Source organism: Oryzias melastigma, linkage group LG5 (assembly GCF_002922805.2).
Source record: "Oryzias melastigma strain HK-1 linkage group LG5, ASM292280v2, whole genome shotgun sequence".
In the NCBI taxonomy this organism is placed as follows: Eukaryota; Metazoa; Chordata; class Actinopteri; order Beloniformes; family Adrianichthyidae; genus Oryzias; species Oryzias melastigma.
In genome coordinates this window covers 33,947,776-33,959,556 of record NC_050516.1, presented here as the reverse complement: position 1 = coordinate 33,959,556, position 11,781 = coordinate 33,947,776, and the positions used below count along the sequence as shown (strand labels likewise).

Below are 11,781 nucleotides of genomic sequence, written 5' to 3'. Positions count from 1 at the left end.
AGCATTTTCCTGCTGTAACTCGTTTGCATCCTCTTTAGCACAGTGAAGTGCTATTTGAGACCCCTTGTGGTTTTCTCTAGCCTCAGTAAGCTGAAGATGCATTGTTGTCAGGTCTTGCTGACCAAACTGGACCTGGGGTTTCAAGTCCTCTATCTCTTCCTTCAGTTGGCTATTCTCATCCTTTAGCTCGCTGACCTGCGTAGTCAACTCATTGACACAAAGTTTGGATTCCCCTGCTCGTTTATGAACGATTTCAAGCTGGTGCTGCAAAAACTTATTTTCTTCCTGGGTTTGAGAAATTTTCTGCGAGCTTGTGTCAAGTTTATTCAACGCTTGGTTCAACAGAACATGAGCACTTTTGAGTCGAGCTGTGAGCAAAATGGCTAGCCTACCAAGTGCTTTGTTCGACGCCTTGTCTTTTGGTGGACTGATCGTGATTTCATCCACTAGGTCAGAAAGCTTGGTTTCAAGTTCAGAAGCACCAAGGTTTTGAACCTGGCCTTGAAATCCTGGGACAATGGTTTCGGTTATTTCTGTCAAAACAGTTTCCAAGTCATCAAAAAAGTCCTCATGGCTGAAGGCCTTAGCAGAAGCAGTGTCAGCCATGCTTAGGTCGGTTGGCGTGGCTACAGAAGAATCAAAGCTGGAAGGTTTGCAACAGCTTTTGTGGATAACCTCAATTAGCACGAACGGACCCCTTTAGCTTAGCTTTCCAACTACCACGCTCAGGTGATGGTTTTGACACAGGGCTTTGCAGCACAAAAAATAATGAATGGCTCAATACAAGATCAAATGATTTCACAGGAAAACTAATTTTCACCTGACTGTCCTTTGTTAGCGAATAATATAGCTTCCAGGAAGATCAAAGTGTAATTTGCCAAAGTAGTGGTTATCAAGATTAGCTCAAAGGTTAGCTGTTAGCGATAGCCCTTGGCATTAGCCTTTAGCCTAACTCTTAACGTTAGCTCTTAGCTTAGCCCTTAGCATTAGCTTTTAGCCTAGCTCTTAGTGTTAGCTCTTAGCATTAGCCTTTAGCTTAGCCCTTAGCATTAGCTTTTAGCCTAACCTTAGCGTTAGCTCTTAGCGGTAGCAGCTAGCAGTAGCTATTGACCTTAGCTGGGACACCTAGCTTAACCACTTTTGGTAAATGGCTATTGCAATGTCCACTTCAAACCACTAGGGGGAGTCAATGAGCCATTGACTAAATCAATCCTTCACAATCACAGACAATTATTTACAAAGACTATTAAAAAAAACAAAGCCTACTAAATGGTGATTACATATAGGGCTATAGATATATAAACCACACAATCAAAACAGCTTTTAGTTAACACCCAAATATCAGTACACAAGTCTCCTCTAGGGGTTGGTACGCCTATGAGTATTAATCTCAGCATGCGACCTGGTTCCACAAACAATTCTTCTGATTGTTTTCAGTCTAACTGTCATTAATTCTCAGTGTAGCTCTTAAAGCAGACACTTTTGTGAGGACAATGGATGACAGGCTAGTGTAGCACACCTCCTGTGAGATCGGGTGATCCCAGTCACATTAACTATACCTGTGTTCTAACAAAATACTCTAAAACAATTCACAGAGCAATTTGATCTCTATCAGTTACCACGTTTGATCTCCCAGAGAATGAGGACGCAAAAGGAAGTTTACAGAGGGACTGCGCCGTGCCAACGTCACTATCAGTGTTCAACCCCCCTTTTCCTGGGGAGGAGATTGGTTCCACTGATAAGATACAGGTCTGCAGCAAGTTCCTTTGATCTTTCAATTGTCAAGACAAATTCTGGAGTTCCTCAAACTTTAGTGGGGGATATTAAGCAAAGCCACCAGATTTCCTGGGCTTGAAACAAAGTGAATCTCAAAATGACTGGTTTGCAAGTTAACAAATCAATAGCTACGCTTTCTGATTGTGACGACGCAGATTTGTGGAACTCAAGCTGTGCAGACTCCAAAATGATAATCCAGTCCACGTTTCCTGAAACTGATTTCAAAAGGGTCAACCTCTGTGAACAGAGGTCACTCCCTACAGAGAATTCAGTTTTCAGTACAGGACCAGAATATTCAAATGAAGTAGCTTTGAATTCCCACTGCTTTATCACAGTTTCAGAAGCAAGCTTCAGACTTGTAACTCTGGATGTACAACATGCAATTTAATAACCAAAGACAGCGTCTTTAACCACAAACTACCTGATGATACAACCAGAAAGCTACCCAAGATCACAAAATAGAGTATTTACATTAGGGCATAGTAAAGTTAATGTACACAGAAATAGCTGACAGTAAAGCTTGAATGTCTTCTATGGTTTATCTCAGAAAAGTCTAATAGAAAAATAATGTCTGGCTAAGATAGATTTCAAAATGACTTTCTGGTTTAAGGCAAATTAACTGACTTTCACAGTTATGTGGTTTCCTTGTCACAAATTTAACCTTTAAACCTACAAGTTTTATCCAGTTTTCATTCAAATCCTAAAAGAAAAAGTTTGTTTAACTATGTTAAGTTAACAATCAAAGAACAACATGGATTAACTTGAAACCTGAGAAACATGTATGAATCAACATGCAGATATGTATAGACGCCAGCCAGTGGCGAGAGGGGGGTGAAGCCTCTGATTCGGATGCAAATGTGGAGTGACACCAATTGCATCACAGCTTAGCCATACCCCTTGAAGGACCCACCGTCTCTTTCAACTTTTCAGCAGTGGTCATAAACACACACAAATAATGCAATCTCAGGTGAAAAAAGGAGGGGGGGTTGCTCACAGCAGGATAGGAATTTGGGCCTGTCTGCACGGCGGGGGTGCAGATCTGTGTCTGTGAGCCAAACAATGCAATTACTCCAAAGAGTTTCCTAGTAAACCGCTTCAGCTGAACAAAGTGGATTTACACACTTACATAAGACATATGAGTCTTAACAAAGAAACATCCACACGCAAATACATTTACAGGGTGAGATCCGGCCGAAATTAATCTTCACCGCGGGATGCTGAAAGTCAGTTTTTGTTCCCCTGGACTGCGCAGGCGGACCAATCTGAACTTTCGGGACAGATTTCCAAAATACAGGAACACGCTAAATTTCTTCTAATCTTCCCAAGGCCTTTCAAAGTAATAAGCGCTCTCGCCGAGTAGCGCGGATGCATGCAAATAAACAACTGTTCAGATTCTGCAGAAATCAGCTCAGCCTCAACAATTCTCAAGTTTTAACGCTGCTCGTCCAGCGGCACAACTTAAATGATTTCCAAGTTTTAACACTGCTTTTTACACAGAGGCACAAACTTAAAGTTATTTTGTTCAGTCTTAAGAAGGAAGGCAAAGAAAAGTCTCAGTGATTTCATTCAGACTAAGGTTGATGCTATGCACACACACAACTGGTCCTCTCAAATGGATTCCTAGTTTTGAGATAAAGTTAAGATCTCAAAATTCTGTTTTCCATGGTAAAGTTTTGCAGAGGCCTCACACGGGGCACCATAAAAGAATGTAGCGTGAAAAGGGGTGAATATGAAGTATTCAATCCCAAAGTTGGTTGAAAAATATAAACTTTATTAAACGGAAATTTAATAAAATTATCCTCGGGGCACCACCTTCGTAATGAAGGAAATATTACTCATCAATGATTAGCCGCTACTTCTAATCAAAAAAGTAATCAATTCATCAGTCTCTCAATTTTAATGTGAGTGTCTTTACCCTGTGAAGTGACTTTGCCACAAAGAAGAAAATAATGATATCAAACAACAACGTCCTTTTTAATATTTATTGAATAACATGAGGTTAAACAAGCACAAATAATGGACGTAAAAGCAGGAAAGCAATCAACATATGTGGAACACAGAATATAACTTTAACTAATAACTAGAAATAGGTAAATGAGAAGAAAAGACACACAATATTGAGGTGGAAAAATCTAAATGTGTGGATGCATTAAGTGTGTGTTGTGCATAAAAAGGGTGTTGTTACTGATCTGAGAATAAGCTATTCTTAAAAGGGGGAATTCAAAACGGGGCAAAGATGTTACTCTTGCAAAAATAGTTAATCTTTGTTCTAACCACCAGCAGTTGACTGTATGAGCGAAGTTCGACTTCTCACCATGCGGTCTGGATCTGGGTCTGCTCTGCCAGGAAGGGTGGTTGATCCCGTTCCAGGCTGGATGTTTCAGGCGGGCCGTGGAGGCGAGATCTGCAGCCAGGTGTAGAAGGAAAGGGAACCTGCGGTTCTGCTGGTTCTGCTCTGTTCAGTCACTTAGCTTCTGGGGTGGTCGAACGATTTCTCTATTCCGTTTTGTGACCAAAAAGTATAAGTCGCAAAGCTGGCCGGACAATGAAACTTATCGACTGGTCTAGCATTCTAATCAGTTTCAAAATAAAAGCATCAAAAATGGTAAAAAGTTGGAATCAGTCTATGAAATAAACGGAAGACAAAAATGTTGAAAAGAAAGCGCGCAAAAAAACGTGATCTTAAGACTAGAAGAACTTAGATGTTTCTGTTCTGCTCCTGTTCTGGCTTCTAGCTTAGCAGTTAGCTTAGAGGCGTGTTGTTGAGCCTGTTTTAGCAGCAGCCAAGAAGATGGAGGAAGGGTGCAAGAGAGGAGGGAGATGGCAAGAGAGCGCTCTGGCCTCTGCGCGCGTGCTTTCAAACTGGGAGGCAGGGCCAGAATCGCCCAATCCGTGGGGATTTGAGGCGTTTTACGATTGGAGGTAATTTGCATGTCCCAATGAGCTCTGTCTATGCAAATTTCAGGGGCGTCACCTTATTCTGGTCTCTGGATGTGTTTTAATATTTAATGCCGAATTGACCACAAAAGGAGTTTCTATCAAACAAAGTTATTAAAAAGTTTGTAAAACCCTATATGTATGTGTGAATCCTGTATGTGGCACATAAAATGCTTCCCAAAGTCCACATAAACACAGAAAATCAATTCTCCAAGCTTTGACGGTTACACAATGATTAATTCAAAGATTTTAACCTCAAAATAGTTGTGGAATCTTCTTCTGTTAGGGATAAAGGTTTGATTACACACATGTAATAATATTAGGACATTTCTTGTGGCTGTGGAGAGATGTTTTACATGTAAGATCCAGTGAACAAAAGTCCTGTGTTTTAAAACATAAGAAAAGTTATGCAGGGTCACATTGTTCAAACAAAGGATTCAGAGTGTCTGTCAGGAAGGCTTCCACCCTCCAGGGGGTCAGTCTCCTGGAACCAAAATTCTTTGAAGTTGACGGCCGACGTGAGCCAGACCATTCTGCATTTGAATAGTCAGGGTCCTGCTGGTTTAATGACTTACATCCGAATGGGGATAGGAGTTTCAGAGACCTTATGGCTTCCTTGCTGTAAAAGAATAGCCTTTAATCTTGAAAAAGGCATTCCACATGACCAAATGTTCAGCACAGGTTATCAGTTGTTTTCCAAGGGTGGACTGCTACATGTAAGATGTGATGGTGTTGGAGATTAAAACGTTGACTGTTGTTGATCTGAAGAAGAAGGGCTGCTAGCGCTCGGACATAATCAACAACGTCGGTTTATAACTTTACAAACGTCATGCTAAAACAAAACCGTATTACTGACATTAGGGGGATAATTTGGATTCAGCCCAATACGCTGGAAATAATCGTGTTTGTATGTTTACCTTTGCGTGGATTTCGGGCTGGCTTGTCTGCAAACGTCGCTTCAGGTTTTCTTGTTTTTTCCTGTGATGGTCGCTCCACACAACGTCTTGTTGAGGGTCGTGTTGAATGTAACATTTGTCCTTTTATGTTACTCTTCTTTTTCTACCTGGATTCGACATTTTTCACCTATATCACAGACACAATTCATTGAAATAGTGTCTTAGCGGGTGGCTGCAGGACTCTGTGTTCTGATTGGATCGGTCTGCATTGGCTCTCTGATTGGATATCGTCTTTGAAGAGCATTTTCGTGTCGTTTTTATTCGTTGACGAAAAAGTCTATCAATTTAGTTAAAGTTTTTGTGTCTGGGCGGGAGTTTTTGTTTCATTTTCGTTTTGTTTTCGTTGGATGAATAATGTCGTTGATGAAGACGAAAATTTTTCGTCAACGAAATTAACACTGCCTCCCACCAGAGGCAATTCAGGGTTCAGTGTCTTGCCCAAGGACACTTCGACACATGGGCGGGCAAGGCGGGAGTCAAACCCGCTCGCTTCCGATCAGGAGTCGACCGCCCTACCACTGCACCACGACTGCCACAGAATTTTTGTTTTTATTTATTTTTTTGATGGAAAGAATCTGTTTTTAATGTATGACGTGATTGTAAGAATTGCTTTAACTTGATGGAATGAAAGCTGAATAAAGGAAAAGTAACTTTTTTAAAAATCTTAAAAAGAAAATGTGAAAAATTGATCCTAAGAAAACGAATTATAAACGTTTCAACATAAATATCTGTCTTTCTTCCAGATTCCTGCAGTTTAAACACTGAAACAGGAGAACTGACGATCAATGAAGTGAGACTGGAGCACAGCGGTTTGTACACCCCAGAGATTAACAACAGAATACTAATTGATATCAGACTACAGGTTCTCTGTAAGTTATGGTTTGTTTTTGTAAGAATTTGCTTTGATGAATTTATTTTATTCACCAAAATAAGATTTTTCTTTGTCATTTCAGCTCCAGTCCCCAAACCCAGCATTATTTCTAACTGTAACTCTGAGGAAACCCAGTGTACCCTCACCTGTGTGTTTGACAGTACAGATGATCTGGGAGATGTTCAGGTTTTCTGGATTCTTGATGACATCCATGTAAAAGAAGGCAGCGAGCTCTCCATCACAAAGGTACAGAGAAGATGTTTGACATATAACCTCAAACTCCTGAAAATGATTGAAACATTGGAACAAAGAAAAACATAGTTCTAGTTTATTTAGTTAATATTTCACGTCAATGAAACTTTCTGAACTTTTGTCTTTAGAAGACGAAGGAGAAGACTTTTATCTGCAGACTGAACAATACTGTCAGCTCTGAGAGCAGCAACAAGCTGAAAAACCATCTCTTAGATGGTGAGTCATCATGTGTGTGTAGCAGGATGGATTGTTGCAGGTGTGGCTGTTAGGGTAATTGCAGGCAATGGCCTCTAGAGGCAGTATATAAAGATCAAGGTGCTTACTGGCCATCATGGGCATTTTATGGTCCTTGGAACCGCCTACTTCCGGTTACTAAATACTTTAGTAATATCCTAACATTTCTGGCTAATTGTTATCTACCTGAGTTTTTAGGCTAATTTAGAGTTTAGCTTTTGTTTTAGCAACATGCTAGCATTTTGGGCTGATTTGTTATTTACTGGGGTTTTAGGCTAATTTAGAATTTAGCTTCTATTTTTGAAACAGGCTAACTTTTTTGACTAATTTAGTTTACTGAGGAATTTTAGGCTAGGAGTTCAGCAATGAGCTAGATTTTTTGGCTAATTTGGCTTCTACTAAAGGTAAAAGGTAAAAAATAAATAAATAAATAAATAATCCCATTTTGAGAAATGCTGGTGTCTTTATATATTTTTTCTTTTCTCCGTGCCAGAAAAAATGGACATATTTCATATTTATTAAAAAAAAAAAAAAGGTCAAATTGATCCCAATTGATTTTTAGAACTTTTGTAATAAAAATTTAATAAAAAAAAAAGACAGCTTACAGGAACGAGCGAGGCTTCGAGCACTGCTGACTCACCAGACTGTCACTTGAGAGGAACAGAATAGGAGCGTGCGAAATGCAGGGGCTTTGTTCAAGCTCAGACACAATTCAATTCAATTTTATTTATATAGCCCAAAATCACAAAGGAATTTGCCTCATTGGGCTTCAAAATATGAACAATAGTTAAAAACTAAACAGACTAAATAAAAGGTTATCCCTGCCCTTAGACCCTCCCTCCCAATAAGGAAAAACTCCTAAAAAAACCTGAGTCAGGAAAAAAGAAGAAACCTTAGGGATTCCCACATGAAGGAGAGATCCTATCCCAGGATGGACAGGCGATACCAGAACTGTTAAAGGCCTCGTGCAGTGGCAATTTTTTTTTAAGTTTAGAAAGTCAATGGAACTTGGAAAACGAATCTGATAAAAATATTCACTTAAAATGATCCAGGGCGATTTTATTGATCATTTTATGGTCGTGCACAGCTCTAAATTTGGGCGACAGGTGGTGATGGGCGGGGGCTGCGCGTGACGTCACTTCAGGGATCCCAGAGTGTAAACAACAATGGCGGACGGTTTGAGAAGCGCCGTAGACCACGATTTAGCAGATATTTCTTTGGATGAAGGTGATGAGCCTTCATCAAACACGGGAATTTTAACGACACAGGGTTCGGAGGGTGTACAGCCCTACCAGTTTGAACCGGAGGTTTCCTCATCTGAGGATACAGGGGCTTCAGATGACGATGGTGAAAGCTCATACAGCGATGGCGCCGAGAAGACGATCAAACTTGACTATCTAGAGGAAGTAAAAGTCGTATCAAGGTTTCCGTAGGTGAACCTGCGGAAGGATCATTACCGGAAAAGGAAAGGCGCCGCCGCTGCTGCGGAGCGTCCTTTGTCGTCCTCCCCCAGGGCCGAGGCGGACGGAGCCCCGAGGGTCTGCTGCTGCTGCGGGCCGGGCGACCTCCCTCGCCCGGCCCGGGGCCTTGGAACTGCAAACCCCCCTCAGCGCGGCGCAGTGGCCTCACCCTGGCCGTCTGGCGCGTGCCCGCCAGGTGCCCGTTCACCCCCCACGTTCCTCCTCCGGAGGGCCGGGGAGGGCTCAAAGCCTCCCCCTGACCGGGGAGCGCCCCTCTCCTTTATTGAAACAGGAAATTCATGAAGGGAGACCCCCTTCTTCGGCACATTACTGCACCCAAATACCACACTCCTATTCACCATTATCCCGTTCGAATCCCCAAATCCACAGCAGTCCAAATTCTATCATGTTAAGTAATTCCATGCCCAGAAAGTCATCACAACACTAGCGGATCTAGCTGGATGTTCCTGTACTGACGTCACACGACCTATGCCTACTTATCGGTGGCTGACCAAAATCTGAGCGACCGCGCTATCTTTGAACGCTTGAAGAGAGTGCACGGGGCCGCGGGTGACAAAATAATTATACGGGGGTTCATTTGTGACATAAATACTAATGTTTTATTGCAGTTTAAGAAAAATCACGATTTTCACCGCACGAGGCCTTTAAAGAAGGATTAGCTTCTACAACTACGTATCTAAAAGAGTTCATTCAGATAAAGCTGAGGGACGAGTGATGATTAAGTCCATACTCAAGATGAAGCAGAAGTGCAGTCCATGGCCAGGAGAAGGAGGACAGATGACCCAGCAGGAATCACTCAGAGATGCGGGATGGTGTCGGGGGCGTGGTCCACGGCCAAGAGTGGGAGCGTGGGCGATCCACCGGGGATCTGAAATCTCTCCCGCTCCCCAGAGGAGAGTGGGAAAGAAGAACAACATGTGAATGGAACTGCACCAACAAAAGCATGGAGAACTAAATACAATAAATAATAAAGAATAGAAGAGAGGAGAATTGGTGTTTGTTTGGTTATCCAGAGCTACAACAAGTAACAGAAGCAATGTGAGGCCTGCTGGCATCTTCCCCTAGGCAGCCCGACACCGCTTCATACCTGCAAGGCAAACCGGAAGTCCACAACCGGAAATGGGCTGTTCCAAGGACCAGAAGATGCCCATGATGGCCAGTGAGCACCTTGATCTTTATATACTGCCTCTAAGAGGCCACTGCCTGCAATTACCCCAAAAGCCACACCTGCAACAATCCATCCTGCTACATCTGCAAGAATCTACAGAATCACAACAAACACTAAAACCCAGAACAAGTCATTTGTTTATTCATTATGTTCACTGTGATCTGTTTTATTGCAGATAAAGCACATTTCATTTCATTGGCTGTTCTGGTCCTGTGTATCCTTTTAATTTCCATTGGGGTCCTGGTGTGTCTCCACATAAGTAAGAAAAACTCCAGAATTTTTCTCTTTATTGAGTAAATCTGTGTTAATGATCTGATCTTTAATGTTTTTCTTGTGTGGAATGAATTCAGAGCAGCAAATGTCCTCAGTCTTGTTGTTTTACTGGTTCTCTGTTGTAAACACACAGAGTTCAGATGAACACAATCACATCGTTCTGCTTTCAATGAAGGTCTCGTTTGTTAAATCTGAATTCAAGTCAACTCATTCATGGAAAATGAGAAGAATATTTCAAAAACATCTAATGAAACCTGAATGATTCCACACAAAACTACAGAGGAAACACAAACCTGATCCATGAGTTCTGAACTCAAAGTGTAGACGTTGAGATAACTCTGTTTGGTTTCTGAAACAGAAAAGTTCTAGATTAGGAACAGAAAGATCAGAGAAAGATCTTTAAAAAAAGGTTGAAGGTGAGATCTAGAATCTTCTTTACACAAACATGACTGTAAATCCAGCAGAAGTATGAGTGTAAATCACAGAGACTGATCTTTGAGCAGAAAACATTCATGGGTTCAGATTTGTTTGATTGCTGACCTTCTGTCTTTGTTGTTCACAGGAAAACTTCAGAAAGGTGAGTAAAACACTTAAAAAACAAGCTAAAATGGATGTGAACCTTTATTCATCTCTGTTATTGACAATAATGTTTACAGCCAAAAGTTTACATTTGATTAGTTCCTACTAGGGCTGTCAGATTTGTCGCGTTAAAAACGCATTAATCTGACACGTGCTTGACGCCGACATTTTTTTTGACGCATTAATCGCGGATTTTCCATAGACTGTATATAATGGGGGGACCTCATAGTGCGATAAGTCCATTATTTTTTGTCAATGGGATTTTCTCATACGTGCCTTTCCACACCGCGCGGGCGTCCCTCATCGTCCTCTCATCGGCTGCTCTCACTAGATTACGGGCGGGTCTTCAACCACCGAGCTGCTAGCTAGAACCGGCCCGGCGCTAGGACCTGGAGAGCTCCTGCACCCTAACCCGGCTCCGGTTCGCGTCCAGTACCACGTCTGGTGGTACAAGCTCGCGTCCGGCGCCGCGTCCCGAGAGCTGCAGACCCCCGACATTCCGAACAGCAAGCGCACCGGGGGGCATTTTAAATGTTCTGGAGGTTTAAGCGCGATCCAGCCCCAGCATAGCGGTCTGTCTGCCGGCATATTCATGGCGTGAGCTCTGCTGGACACGTCGCTGCATCGGGCTGTAGCCAGAGAACGCAGCGGCAGTAACAGACTGTCAAACTATCCACAGAGTATCCCGCTTTTCTCAGTCTTTAAGGTTTTAAAAAACAAAAGTTCATTGGAAATGATAAATCTCTATTTCATTTATTACTGCAGTTCAGCAGAGGAGGAAAAGATTTGGTCCTGACAAAAAATAAACATGAAAGTGTTATGGAAATGTTATTTTTGATGTTTTTTATTTTAGTTTACTGAACGTTGATTGAAGTTTAGAATTTAAAATGCCCTTCACTTGCACTTGTGCTTTTGTTAGGCATTTTATGTTACAGCCTTTTATTGTTAAGTAAGTTTATCTCAATACAATGTTACAAAATAAAGTATTTCTGATGAAAACTATTAATTTTGCCATTCTTGTTTTCATAATTACTGTAGAACTGCTAAATTCCACGAAGCACACATTTTTTTCCTAAAAAAAAGGTCACATATTAATATGCGATTAATCGCGAGTTAACTCTGGACAAATGCGATTAATCACGATTAAAAAATTTAATCGCCTGACAGCCCTACTTCCGTGTTCCATATAGGAAGTACCACTGGGTTGCAAAAAGGCCAAAGTCCCATTGACTTACATTGAGAAACAGACAGTTA

The 11,781-nt window shown here is 41.6% G+C and overlaps 1 protein-coding gene across 1 annotated transcript in view; it reads left to right on the top strand.

Annotated features, from left to right (window-relative positions):
* The window catches only part of LOC112144609, a 62,396-nt gene that overhangs the window by 30,475 nt on the left and 20,140 nt on the right, over nucleotides 1–11,781 (top strand). The window contains exons 3-7 of the mRNA XM_024269203.2: nucleotides 6,413–6,538; nucleotides 6,623–6,786; nucleotides 6,921–7,008; nucleotides 9,851–9,934; nucleotides 10,511–10,525. Coding sequence (XP_024124971.1) covers nucleotides 6,413–6,538; nucleotides 6,623–6,786; nucleotides 6,921–7,008; nucleotides 9,851–9,934; nucleotides 10,511–10,525 — 477 coding nt within the window. The remainder of the gene's footprint in view (nucleotides 1–6,412; nucleotides 6,539–6,622; nucleotides 6,787–6,920; nucleotides 7,009–9,850; nucleotides 9,935–10,510; nucleotides 10,526–11,781) is intronic.